Here is a 14259-nt window from a genome sequence, read left to right on the forward strand (position 1 = left end):
AGGGTCTAACAGGCCACAACAGGAATCCCTACCCCGTGGCACAGAGGTAGCCTCACCCTAACTAGCTTAAACCATATGCTTTTATCCCCTTTGAGATGAGAACACAAGGCACAGGATGCAAGTTTGAGCATTTCTTTATTTTTACACTTAAATATTCTCTTTAAATACAGCATTATCACAATGAAAAGAACCTAAAAGGCCAAAAAAAAAAAAATGCGGAGGACCTGACAAGCTTTGGATTCACATTGAAAATTCCACCTGTATACAGTGTGTGAGAGGAGACCGGAGAAGTTAGAAGTAGCGAAGTCACTATTTAAATAGGAAGAGGAGCAGGGCTAGAACCAAAATGTCTCAGATCGGGAACAGGCAACAGCTCAATAGCACCAGAAGTGAGATGGGCTGTTGGGTTTACTACATGGTTAACAAAAGTGGTTTAGGAGGAGACAGTGCGGTACCAGCATTAGTGTCACGAAGTGTGTGTGGGGAAGGGGGGAGGGAAAAGGCCAAAATGCACTTTCATTGCACTATTAACAGCATAGTTATCTTTGTAAAAATAGAGTAAATCCTATTAGTTCTTTGTTTAGTGTGAGAGCCCCCAGCCTAACTGCTGCCCTAGGATTCTTCTGTAATTTCATTTAAAGCAGTCCAGCCTCTGGTCAGCCTGTGTATTTCCACACATCACCAGAAGGCCCCAGCCTAGTTTCATTCGCTTCCATAGCATGGAAGGGCTGGGATACGAATCAAGAAGGGAACTTTAGTATCAAAGATTTTACCTATTAAATGTCACCAGGCAGAACCACTCACTTGCTTTCCCTCGCAAAGGAGGGCTGCCCTGTTTCACATAGGAGCAGACCGCGTGCCCAAAGCCCTTATGGATACACGGTGTCAGTCTGGCAAATGGCCAATCCAGTTACTCCACACCTGATCAACACACACAGCCGGGTCAGCTAACTGTGCGAAGTGGAGGGAGTTATCATCCTACTGGCGCAGGTGACTGTTATTCCATGGGGGATGCGGGGGGGGGAGGAGGAGAAGAGCTTTAGTCTTTACCTGTGGGTTCAACTAGCCTCTTCCTACTCACTGGCAGCACCATCTTGGAATGTTGGGGGGAGAATTCCCCCCGCTAAAGGCTTCAAAGGGATCTGCTAGGAAAAGGTGTGAATGGTTAATTCCAGTCTCAAGCGCACGTTCTGCTGGTTACAGTTCGGCCGAGGGGTGAAGCTTAAAGTGCTCAGTAGCACAAGCTCTGTTGCTGTCCTACTGCAAGAATGACTTTTAAAGCCTTTATGCTTCTTGCTGTCCCAGAGGAAGGGGATTGGCTGTGGAATTAAGGCAACAAAAATGCAGGGAGCGTGTTTGGGCTGTTTACAGGAGATGCCCAGCTGTGGCTGCACCAAGTGCAAGATTCAGCATCCTGTTTAGGGACCCACTTTTGAAAAGACAGCTGCCCTGGGGGTGGGCTGGACATCTATCTATTCTACAGCACCCAGCTTTATAGCTCAGAGCGTGGAATTTGGAAATAGGGAATTTAGTGATTTCATATGTGCCCCTGTAACAAACAGGGGAGAGAAGAAACATCACCTGCACCAGTGTGAGCTGTTGTCCATTTCTCACAGTCATGTTGATGGGGTTGTGGCCATAGCCCCAGCAGGCAGGTGATAGGCCTGGGTGTTTGATGTTTAAGGATACATGGCCACTGAGGCCAGAGGAGGTTCACAGTCTAAACCAAAGAGGAAAAGCTAGTTTGCTGAACACAACATTCACTTCTAACTGCTCACTGCGCCAGGAAGAAGTCAGGCAGCAAGGGAATTTTAAATACCAGTCACCAAAACACAGCTCTGTTCACCCTAGAAATCCAGCAAGGCGTTAACATGTAGCTGACCCACCACCAACTGCTTAGTATCCTTCCAGCACAAATAAGTGCTGAAGCTACTTACTATGGGAGAAATCTGTAATGGAAAAGTGAAATGGACGAGATTGTTTCGGCAGCCCGGCAGGTTCCATGAGTCTGAAAGAGAAGGGAAAGGTATTTCTGCTCTTCGCAGAAGTTTAGTACTGCAGTTGTGCTGGGTCCTGGCCTTTCAGAAAGTACAGTGCAGAGAAATACAACTGGATCCTGGATGTGTTCTCCTTGGGCCAGGAGAATGAGGGGACTTAGGGGACAGGGTCTGTACCAGCTTTTTGCCACAGAAGGGAAGATGCCTGTGAGGCTAGGGAGAAAAGTGCTTTTGCTACCTGCCTGGAAGGCAGGGTTCATGGGCTGTTAGGACAGGAATTGTGGCAGTTTTGAGAAGATTTCGCCTTTCCCCCAGGAGTCTGGGGAATATGCTGTGGCTTATTAGAATGATGACTATGTGCCTCCTTGCACCAGGCTGGGATGCAAGCCCAGAGCACAGCACCTTCTCTGCCACCAACGTATTGCACCTTTGCAATCTCTGCTGAATTCACAGACAGCCCTAGTAGGGAAAGGGCCGATTTCTTTCAGGAGTGGAAATATTTGCTGCTCACCCAGTCACCCAAAGCTGCAATTCCATTGCATGCAAACCTCTCGCCCTCCAGTTTAGACCGAGCCAGGACAGAGGATCACTATTAAGCGACTGGGTGGGGGGAAGCTTTTTATTAGGTGACCATGTGGATCATGTTCTTGGTCTTCCCCCTCCCCACTCCACTTCCTGTGCAATTAAAACAGAAAACATGGACTTGATTAGGAAACAGTCAGGTGGCATCCTCCCGTCTGTCTCCACCAGGTTACCAGTCTTTACCATCCAACCTTCATACTTCCACAGAGAAGATCAATTCCATTGGAGTAGTCCAGGTCCAAAGAGGGAGCTCCCTTCTTTGCCATAGGGAAGGGAGCCTACAGCCCAGCACAGGGACTGTAGTATCAGTTACAGGCAATGGGTCACAGAATGGCTCAGTAAACATTCAGCACATTAAAAAAAAACCTTAAAAAAATGAATGGTTTCCATCAAGCCCATAACGGGCAGGTGATGCAGTGCTGGGAGGCAGGAAGGGCGGGGCCAGGACAAAGCTACTGAGAAGCAGGAGACTCTAAGCTGGGTGTTAGTTTATAAAATGGTTGCATGCCGAAAGAGTAAACGTAACCAGTCATGGAGGATGATTGATCCATAGAAAGCCATCTCTTCGGGGCAAGGTAAGGGTGGCAGCTACCAGGAGAGAGAGCGGAGAACCCAGGCTGTTCTGCTGCTGGGGAGGGGTCCAGACAGGAGGTTCCAAGGGCAAGTGCTGAAGCAGACGGTACGGTAGGAATGTTGTCAGTTTCACCTGGGATGAGAAGCAGGATGAGACTCTGCCACACAAACACGTTCGAGATCACGGGGGGAAGCAACCACGGAAAGGCATCCCTGCTGCCCCACAGACCAAGTCCGGTGCTCGAAGGGGAGGAACAAGAGGCAGCTTCGCACTATTGCTTATAGGAGACGGACACAGATTCACATAGGATGGTCCCTGTGGGTGTGGGGGGAGGGGAGACACCCAGTTCCACAAATGGGAGGGAGCTCAGCTGAGCCTCCTCCCTCATCTGGCACATGGAGCAGCACCTCCAGCGTTAGACGCGATGCCCCACCCTCTCAAGAGACTGCCACAAGCGCTTGGTTTCATTGGTTTTCTTTTAAATCATATGTACAAAGCAGCCCGGCTCCCCCATCCCACCCCACCCCACTTAAATAATCCTCAGCGGCCACTGCCACTCGATAAAATATCTGTCAATAAATAGACATCAGAGAAAGCACATGGAGGGGCCAGGGGCTGGGTCACACGGCCAGGGCGGGCCCTAGGGAGCGCTCCTCCGGGGAAGGCAGCTCACACGCTCTCTCTGGGGCCTGCTCTGGTCCAGACGACGGAGCGTTTGTACGGAACGGAGGAGAGGCAGCTGCCCTGCAGCTCTCGTGGGGCAGGGAGGGCTCCAGAGACAAGGCGGCTACTTTCCCCGTCTCCGTCTTGCTCGGGGCCACGGCTCTGCTGCAAGGCACCAGCGAGGCCACGGGGACGGAGAAGACGCTCAGATCTTTCTCATTTGTGTAAGGAGAGGGCACCTCCGACTCCTCCGTGCCACTCTCGCCCTTCACCCCCAGCATGGACCTTTGGTCCACCTGGTAGTACACCACCGGCCCATTGTTCAAGTAGGACTGGTCGGCCACAGCCGAGGCTGCCTGCTCGGTGCTGTCTGCGAAGCACAGGACAGACGAGCCCGGAGGGAGCTGGGCTTGAATGAGGATTGGCGTGGGTAGGCCTGGGCACAGCCCCTCGGGCACGGCCAGAGGCTCCTCAAGGATGCACACTCCTAAGCTCTCTATGTTGGCACCACTGGAGTCTTCCTCAGCCTTCAGCCTCTCCAGCTCCTCCGCCGTCTGCAGGTGCATGACGGCTGTCTCGTTCTCCGCCATGAACTCCTGGAAGTCTTGCGTCTCCGAGGGCTGTGTTCCCAGCCAGTCGTTGCCGGAGCCATGCAGAGACTCCTCCTCCAGGGCCTGGGGCCGGCTCACCTGCCGCTTGTTCTCCAGCTCCAGCTTCATGATGGTGTGGAGATAGTGAGTCCGCACCCGGATGGGATTAAATTCTATTCGCCCGGCCATGTTCCCACAGCCGTCCCTGGAGCAGCCACACGGGAAGGACATGCGATCCACCTGGGAGTAAAGGGAAGAGCAGTGAGACCGCAGCTGACAACAACAGGGTGACATGGCATGAGCACCTCTCCAGGGAAAGCACTCGGGCTCAGACCTCAGCTGAAGGAAACATGTACAGGGTTGTGTCTGCCACCGCACTACAACAAACCATTAACTAGCCCATAAGTGCAGCCCCCATTAACCTTGCCAGAACCCCTCAGGCTAATGCCTGGTCCTTCTCGGAGCTCCACATCCCCAGCCAAACCTGGGGAGTGTGAGGTGACCCTGCAGCATCTTCCTGCCTCCTCCCACCTGAGCACATGGCTAAGAAGGGCTGGCAGGTGACGGGGGTGGGCAGAGGAGGGCACATCGCTGTGGCTCTCATCAGACGGGAGGGATCAGTGGACAATGGCCAGCACTGCTCCCCCTGCACCCAGCCAAGGACAGTGTGGCTAACCAGGAACAACCCCCCTGTGTCTCACCATCATGGGAACAACCAGAGATTCAAATGCCCAGTGAGCAGGAGGGGCCAGGCCACCCTAACAGCAGGTCTGGCCCTTTACCCCTGGATTCTCATGAGTATATTCAGGGGATCCCTGCTTTGATGCAAGGACCCCAGGTGTTTGGTGGTGATGGGGAGAGCGGGAGGTCACTCCACTCTTACTCCCTTGTCACCATTTCTGACCCTTAAATGCCAAACTGCCCACCCCACCCCCACTGCTTTGGTTTCCCCTCTATCCAGAAGGTGCCATCGGTGTGCTACATGAGTCAGCCAGCAGGGGGAGCCAGTGCAGTCCACAGTTCCTGCCACATACCTGGGCAGTCTCTGGTCCCAAACCCAGATCTCAACCCGGCAGACACCATCAGGATCTGATTACTGGCTCTTTGCTGCAGCCATCATCTCTGTCAGACTGAACAGGGGGTTCATCTCCATGGGCGGGGGCGGCAGGGAAGGGAAGGGACGGCACCCCAGCTAATGGGGAATCTTCTTCCCACCTAACCAGAGTAGGGATTTGATGTGTTATTCCTCTAAGGTCCCCAGAGCTCTTTCCAGGGCAGGGAGGCGCTCAGCGCAGGCCAATGCTGCAGACCTAAGAGCTCCCCCACACCCTGGGATGCCTCTGATTTGCAAGAAGGGGCTGTTACCACCTTCAGTTCGGGAGCTGCCCTGCACAGCAGCCCCTGGAACCATGCAGATGCAGGTCTTCTCTGAAGGGTAGCTCCCATCCTGCCCTGCAAGCTCAGCACTGGGGATAAGCCAGAGACCTGGCACAGAAACTGAACCCACAGCCTTTGAGCCTAGAGACAAACCAAGCCAGAGAAATGCACCAATGCAATCCAGCACAGATCAGCCCAGACCCAGGTGCTACCTAGAGCTGCCCCAACAGACCTGGCATTTAATTCCAGCTTGGCTGCAAGCGCAGGCTTCAGGATCACAGTACAGGCGGCAGTCGCAGCCGCATTCCTCTCGTGACAGGCGGATGGCGCGCAGTTCCTGCTTCTCCTCAGCATCGATGCGGTGAACCCCGGAGGCCCGGAGCAGGGCTCGGCGCCGCTTGGTGGGCAGCGGCTGCAGAAAAAAATAGTCGTCCACTTCCACATTCTCCACGTCAATGTCGTCGTCTGACACATCCTCCAGGGTCAGGCCGTCCGCCTCCTCCGACTCCACTGTGCCATTCTTCGTCAGCTGGGGAGACACGGGCAGAGTTAGTCCTTGGCTTGGGCCCTGGGCACAAGGCCTGGCGCTCTGCCCCAGCACATGCCTGGTGAGACAGCCGCTAGCATTACCTCTTGGAGAAGCGATCTGCCGGGAAAGGGGAGACTCAGTTGGGACCACGCACCTAGGGACCTTCAACAGCAGCAGCAGATGCTGAGAAAGATTTTTCCTCCCAATTTCCCCCTGCACAGCATCATCTGACCCAGTCACCTACTGCCTCATCCCCACCCACCCATGCACAGGCTTCATGTACCACTGGGCCTGCACCCCCGCCCCAAGGTCATTACAGCCAAAATGCCATTTCACTCAGCTGTCCAACACAACTGGAGCAAGAGGCAGGGGACTCAGCCCTCCACATGACATCAGCTTCACAGGGGGATCTGAGCGACCAGTCAGCATGAACAAACAAGCTGCCGCGCGCAAGTGGATTCTCCACTAGGCCCCAGGTTTTCCCCTCCTCAGCTCCTTGCTAGGCCAGGCCAGCTGTCAACCCTTCAGCTTGTGATAGCCTGCAGGGCACCGTCTGCGCTGACCCACTGGAGAGGTGCTGGGGAAGGAATTTGTACTCAGGTCAGAGGAGACGGGCTGCCCTTCCCCACCCTCTGCAAGTGGGGAGATAAAAGGAGGCCACCGTGTCTTAAAATATCTGGCCCCTCAGGAGAGGAGCAGAGTGGAGCAGCAGCAGCACCCCCATGGGCCAGATGCAGCATACATGGCATCGTCTGTTGGAGAGCAGGCAAGTGAAGTCTCTCCCAGCTTGCTGTGGTTGAAAAGCAGCTAAGGTGCCACGACCCGGCACCCGGGATCCTAAAGGAATATCAATGTGTGTGGCTTCAGCAGGGCAACCGACTTACAGATAAGGCTCCTGGGCTGCCGCGGGCCCCACCCATACACCAGGCCTGTCCCCCAGAGCAGCTGAAGAAAACCTGAACCCTCTGCCCCCAATCCTCTGCCATTACAGAAATGAAGGACGCTCCCTGATCGGGCCGACAGGAATACAGAGCCGAGCAGCAGCTTCTCTTTCATTCCTTCTACTCCCCGAAACCGACAATACAGTGTGTTCTTATGGCCGGGGCTTTTTTCGTCCCCATTTATATTTTAAATGCAAAGAATCAGAGTTCCTAATGCAGGCACGATGGAGAAGCTGCTGCTGGATACATGACAATACACTAGAGGCTGCTGCTTTCATCAGACAAGCCACAGGTTTGCGGAGGCAGAAGGAAAATTCCTGAGAGAGACATGATGCAATAACTCCAGCTTAATAATGCTCATTTCAGGAGCCATGGAAGTCAGAGCAACTCCACCTTCATTCTCCGCAATCCAGGAGGTTCCCTGCAACAGATGGCAATTCTATAGCCCTGCTTGCCGCTGGGGAAGTACTGACACTGCCCCTTGCCCACTGATGGCTCATGCCAGGCCCCCAGGATCACAGTCCTTTTTCCTGGGACAGTAGCTGCACTGGGGCAAGGGACAGGGGTCTGGTTCAAGTCCTGTGGCTGTAAGTCCACTTGCTTCCTGCTCGTGACTGCACTGGCTGCAGGTGCTTTGCAGACCCCAGCTCACCATTTGCCCTGTCTCTCTGCACCTGTTTATCTGCCCCACATAACCCACCCTGCAGCCACATGCCCCAGTAAGGGAAAGCCCTAGTTTGAGGCGTGCACTTTAAAGGCTGGATGGATATGTGACCGTTTGCCAAGCAGGTTGCCATGGCAGCAAGAGGCTGATTTGAAAGGCTAGCTTTGCAGACAGACACGTCCATTCAGTAAGGGAAGTCCAGTCTCTAGGCAAATCCTCCTTCCCCCAGGGCACAGGCCAGGTACCCACCCATTGGGGATAGCATGCCCCACTGATCAAGTCTCCTTTGTGCCTCATCTCTAGAAGCTGGATGGAAATTGGGCAAGTTTTCAGAAAACCTAGTGCCAGGCTGAGGGAGGAGGTTTAGCTCCAGCCAGGATCTTGTCTCTTAGCGTGCCAGGCTGCAGCCGCACCACTGGGAGAACTCTGCCAGGCCGCAGGCCATGCCCCATCACAGATTTGTTCACTCTGGTCAATACCCACAACAGAGAAAAGTAGATGACTTGAGACAAAAAATTACCTCTGGCTGCTCCCTAAGAAGCTCAGTCATCATCCCCGTCCCCGCATCTCGCTCTTCCCAACTTGGGTCCCAATCCCTCCAGAACTGGCTGTCACAGATCCACCCCCCAGTGGGCAGTTGCATTCCAAGAAGGGGTGAATAGCAATGTCCGATCTGCCTTCCCTATGCCAACAGCAACAGAATGACGCAGGATCAAACATGGTCTGGAGAAGGGCAACCAGGCGCCTCTATCCGCCTGCTCTCAGAACGTGAGGACAAGAGACAAGTGATGGCGGAAGACAGCATACTTTAAAAGGAGGTCGAAATAAATCCTGTTCACACCACACGCAGCTGGTGGAACTCCTTTCCAATCAGATGCCATTGACACCAAGAGCTCAAATTGGATTAAAAAAGGAGTGCACATTTACAGTGACAGGAATATCCGGAGTTATAAGAGTAAGTACTAAAAGATCTCTGGCAGGAATCTAAGCCCTCCTACTTCAGGATTTAAGTCAAGCCCTCATGCTACCGGGGTGGGGGGCGGGTTAGGAAGACACTTCCTCTGGGGGCTACTTATCACATGCCTGCCCAGCTGCTGGGTTTCAGGCACCATCCGTCAAAGCAGCTGCTATTGGCCAGACAGAGGATCCTGGACTGAGGATTCTCACAGCAGTCACTGAGTTCTTAGGCGCCTTTACCCCTCCCACTCCCCCCTCTTTGTCAGTGATACCTTCATTTTCTTGGCATGGAGTTTCTCCTCCTTGAGGTGCTCCCGGAGGATCTCCCGATGATTGACTTCCTGCTCCTGGGCGAACTCGCACAGCGTGTACCTGCGGACGGAGTTGTGGCGCTGGGCCATGCCCAGGGAGCTGCCCCCTTGGCTGGGCACACTGGTGAAGCCCTGGCGCCGGGCGAAATAGTACACGGTCACCTGGTCGAAACGCACATTCTTCCTGCGCAGCTGCTTCTGCCTCTTCAAGATGGATGTGGCTGAGAGCAGAGAGAAGGAAGCGTCAGACACAGGGCGAGCGCACGGGATTCTGGATGGACCCTACTCATGCCACGACCACCCCCAGCTCTTCCATGACACAGCAGACGCACGAACCCTGGCGGGTTTGCTCTGAGTTGCTGATGCATAGGCCCCTGAAAAGGCTGATCAGCTGATCTGAGGTACAAGGACGGGAGGGAGAGGGATAAGTGGGATGTCTGCGTCCATCAGGACTGGCTGCCAACTTCCAGAGCAGGCCATACCCTGGACCTCACGGAGGAGGAATTCATGCGTGGAAATGCCTTACCCTCCCCTAGGGCTTTGCAAGAGTTACATTCAGAGGACCCTATTTGGGGAGTGGGGGAAGGGATGCCAGTCCCAGGGACACTGACCCTCTCTCTGGCTGTAAATGTCTGATAGGGTTAGAGGGAGCGTGTCAAGGGGAAAAATCACATTTCCATTTGAAGATTTCTGGCAAGTAAGCCCTAAAATTCCTTTTACTGGAAACACTCATTCACTCTTGCTCATATTTATCAATTTATTTACTTCATCTATAGTTAGAACCACCAGGCTTTTTTTTGACCGCACGCCCCTCTTCTCTGACACTGCAAGGGGTTTACCACTGGGAACAGCGAGGCTGAAACTGAAGAGAGGGGAGAGCCACGGCTGAACAGGCTTGATGGCTTGGCTTTTGGGCCCCTCCAGGAGACCTTTCCAAACGGGGGGAAACAGAAAAATCCCTTCCAAATTTCTTTAAAAATCAATTTTTTTTTAATAATAATTCAGGGCAAGCGAATTTCTAATCCAAACTATTTTTTTTAAAGTTAGTGTTAAAATAAGCTAAATTGATAGTGATTTCTTTAAAGGGATGGTAAATTTGGGGTTGATGGGGAATTATGAATTTCTACTTCCTCCGATCCTTCCCGACCACCAGTGGGTAATTGACAATACTCCTAGCATTACCACTTTCCTCTGGAGCAGTAAGCAGGGATCATCTTTTAGGGTCAGGTTGGTAAGCTCTCTCAGCTTCCATGCTGAATGTTAAAGCATCCCTAGAGAGTCTCAGGGAAGAGAGTTAGCTGCACAGGGAAATTAAAAAAAGCATCTCAACTGTGCTCTTGGTTGGAGACAGTTTGTCATGCAATCCATGCTTCCCCCCCACACCATTTGTTAGCATCCATGCAGTCCAATTTCAGGCAAGGTCATCTATCTGAGCCAAGTGTGAGAAGATGAAAGGGCAGAGACCAGATCTGTCCAGACAGAACCCATTTGACTATGTTTTCAGCCCACAAAGCATGGACACCAGCATTCCCCTGGGTGTGATTTGCACTTGTCTCATGCTAGTGAGACCAAACTGTGTGACATGAAACGAGCCATATGCTGGGTCCACCCGTGAGGTCAGACAAACAAAACGCCACAGAGCAGCTCTGCAGAAACACCCCCCAGTCCACCAGCTCAGCCACTCACGTATGAAGCCCATGGTGCTTGGCGGGTTGAGGCTATCGCAGCTGTCGGCGCTGTCGCTGTTGGAGATCTCATCGTCCGAGTTGGAGATGGGCGAGCCCACATCCACATCTTCGAACTTCCTCTTGAGGCTGCCGCTGGCGATTGCATCCATTTGTCTCTGGCTCGCATGGAGAGCCAAAGAGCATAAAAAAGGAGAGGTCAGCTGCAAGAACTCCAACACCAGCCCCAGGGCTATCGCAGAGGCTCAGCGGGTACCTGAGGATAAACAGGGAGCATAGGGGAGAGAAAGTCAGCAATCCACCAGCACCAAGCCAAGCTTCTGTCTGTATTACTACGGCCCTGAGCTTACACCGATGCACCTACAGGCTGTTGTACAGCAGGCCCCATATCTCCACAGCATGCACGGCTGCCGTGACTGCCAAACGCCTTCTTGGAAAGGGGGTACTGGGCTGAGTTCCTAGCAGTTGCTCTTCCAAGTTGGGGCATCGAGACCCCCAAAACTTGCTGTTACAAGCCCCAGTAACAGCACACTGTTTGAGAAGCAGCAGTGGCAAACCCTTAGTGCTACAGCGATGTTTATGCATTAAATGATTAGCCTTTTCTATTGCCTTGTGTGTTGGCTTAAGAGAACTCTCTGTGCCAGGACTCCAGCAAACTCTGCTGCCCACAGGGATCATTTGGACCATCGACACACCACTTGTTCTTGGCCTGAGAGGGAGGACTACACTAAAGCTCATACAGAGTTGTCATAACAGAACCGTGGGAGGGTTGAATGCCTCCTTTGCTACAGACTTGCCAAGACAGAAGTCCTGCATGGAGTTTAAGTTATTTACACTTTTAGATGCCAGCTGGGTTTTCTGTTCCTCAACATGTTACATGTCAGACACGTGGTCCCATACACTCAGCTGACTGGGAGAAAAGTCTGTTCCTGCTTTATGTGTAGCATATGAAGATATGATGAGGAAAAAGGCATGCCCACAAACCACCAAAGGAAGCTGGACCGGAAGCCTAAATCAAACAGGTTCCATACTTAGAATCAGCTGGACCTAAGCCACTGCGGTGATGGAATGTAACTGGTGGCCAAATTAGCACAGAGGAATCATATCAAGAAGGGTTCAGAAGAGACTTCGACATATTGTAGCACTAACCCACCCATCACTGGATCACTTGATGATTACCAGTTCTGTTCATTCCCTCTGAAGCACCTGGCATTGGCCACTGTCGGAAGACAGGATACTGGGCTAGATGGACCATTGGTCCGATCCAATATGGCCATTCTTATGTTCTTAACTTTAGGATTACTCAGTTTCTGCACTGACTGTCACAGAGAGAAGGGACCTGTCACCTAGCTTTTACATAATAGCGACTAATATGTTAGACTGTGAACAATGTTTACCACATATGGAGGAACAGAAGCTATAAAGACTTCAAAGTATTCCATAGAAGAGGTAACAGGATCAGCAAACCCTGCCCAGGTATTCTTCCTATTCTTATCTAACCATCTCTGTCTATTCTGCTCTGTAACTATGGGAGAATCTCACTCTTAAAACAAGGCCTAGGGGAAGACTGTAAGCGTGAAGCTAACACAAAAATGGAGCGTTACATGAGTTCCACAGTAGGAAGAAAGGCATATGGCAAAGGCTTAGAATTAGATAAGTTCATGGAGGATAGGTCCATCAATGGCTATTAGCTAGGATGAACAGGAATGGTGTCCTTAGCCTCTGTTTGCCAGAAGTTGGGAATGGGCAACTGGGGATGGATCACTTGATGATTATCTGTTCTGTTCATTCCCTCTGGGGCACTTGGCATTGGTCACTGTCGAAAAACAGGATACTGGGCTAGATGGACCTTTGGTCTGAACCAGTATGGCGGTTGTTATGTTCATATGGCACATGTTTAGCTGAATATCAAGCCCACAGATAAGAGCCCGTAGCTTCCACAAATACAACAGAGCCCCTATTTTACTAAATAATTGGGGATTGAGGAGTTCATGGAATTGGACATCTCAAAATTACAGTAGGTTTAGTGCATAAGTTGCCATCTGGTGCACTGCATTGTTTTCTTCTTGTCCTTCAAACCACTGCACAGCAATTTCCAATGCATTGAAGGCACTGGGATGTGAAGGGATGTCAACTTGTTCTTCACTGACATCTCTTTCATTATGTGATTTTTTCCCCCATTGGGAAAAATGGTTCATATAACTGGTTGTATACAAGCTTGGTGTTCAAAAAAAAAAAAAAAAAATAGATAAACCGTGATTCTACTATACCCAAGAACACAATTCCCAGCACACATCATGAGCTATGTAATAACTTACTGCAATTTGAGTGACTCTTCTCATGATGTACATGTAAGAAAGTCACACCTATATATAAGTTTAGATCAGTTATCAAACCTATTTAAACTGGTATAAATCCCTGCATAGACAGACACTCTTATTTCAGTTTAAGAGTGAGTGACTTCTATTGGTTTAGTTTAAGCCAATTCCTAATTGACATAAGCTAAATGAAAATAAGCCTGGCTGAAATAAAAATACAAGAGTCCGCACAGCCATTTGTGCCAGTTTAACTACACTGGTTTAAAATCACCCCCTTTAAGGTAAAACACATTCAATTCTCTCATGTAGACAAGGCCTTAGTTTAGAAGTGGCATCACAGGAAGCCGGGGGCTCCTATACACAAAAGCAGCCATGATTATATCAAGTTCTCGTTTTAGGATCCAGTGCTCTCATGAGAAGACCAGTGTAACAGGTCACAGGTTTATGCTGTATTTGCTATTAACACTAGGACTAGAGTTGAACACAGAGAAAAAGTAGAACCAGCTGCTATCAGCAGCAATGTTCTCAGCTTCAGCGCGGTCTTCCTAGCTGATTTCCACACTAAAAGCAGAGCTGGGGACTGTTCTAGGAACAAACCACTAACTAGCCCTACCTATAATAGAGTGTGGCCTAAACTAATTCCAGTCAGATCAGCTGCTCTATCCAAATCCTAGGAGTTGAAAGATGTTGAGCCTACAGGAGGCTGTATTTCTTCTGCTCCAAAAAAAAGGTTCATGCATGTTTCCCCCCTCATCTTCCCACCAGCATGCCCTAACAGGAGGGCACAGACCCCAGGCTATGCGAAGCCTGGAAAGGCCACACACCCAGCCTCGTTAACAAACCGGGCACTTCAGAAACTCAGTGGGGAGAAGAGACTGACTCAAAGTGGGTAGTTCTCTCCTCATCCCCACTTCAAGGAGAGAGACATTCATTAAAAAGCAGTGCTCACTTGCCAAGTCAAGAAACAGCAGAGCAGTGTGAAACAGGCACCCTTTCTCTTGTGCTTGATGTTTAGAGGCATGGGTCACCAAGATACGGATGATTTGGACCACAATGACTTTGATCTGTGTC

At 51.2% G+C, this 14259-nt stretch overlaps 1 protein-coding gene across 3 annotated transcripts in view; it reads right to left on the reverse strand.

The window, feature by feature from the left end:
* Window positions 1-118: 118 nt before the first annotated feature.
* CSRNP2 (cysteine and serine rich nuclear protein 2) overlaps window positions 119-14259 on the reverse strand; it is a 28233-nt gene continuing 14092 nt past the window's right edge. The window contains exons 2-6 of one of the 3 annotated variants that reach the window (XM_043532736.1): window positions 10872-11126; window positions 9147-9406; window positions 8438-8599; window positions 6016-6312; window positions 119-4646 (exon numbers count right to left, since the gene is read on the reverse strand). In XM_043532736.1, coding sequence (XP_043388671.1) covers window positions 3774-4646; window positions 6016-6312; window positions 8438-8599; window positions 9147-9406; window positions 10872-11022 — 1743 coding nt within the window. In that variant the 5' untranslated portion in view covers window positions 11023-11126 and the 3' untranslated portion in view covers window positions 119-3773. Of the gene's footprint in view, window positions 4647-6015; window positions 6430-8437; window positions 8600-9146; window positions 9407-10871; window positions 11127-14259 lie in introns of all 3 variants that reach the window. The other 2 variants (XM_037884068.2, XM_037884071.2) reach the window with 2 other exon arrangements.

This window comes from Chelonia mydas, chromosome 20 (assembly GCF_015237465.2).
Source record: "Chelonia mydas isolate rCheMyd1 chromosome 20, rCheMyd1.pri.v2, whole genome shotgun sequence".
In the NCBI taxonomy this organism is placed as follows: Eukaryota; Metazoa; Chordata; order Testudines; family Cheloniidae; genus Chelonia; species Chelonia mydas.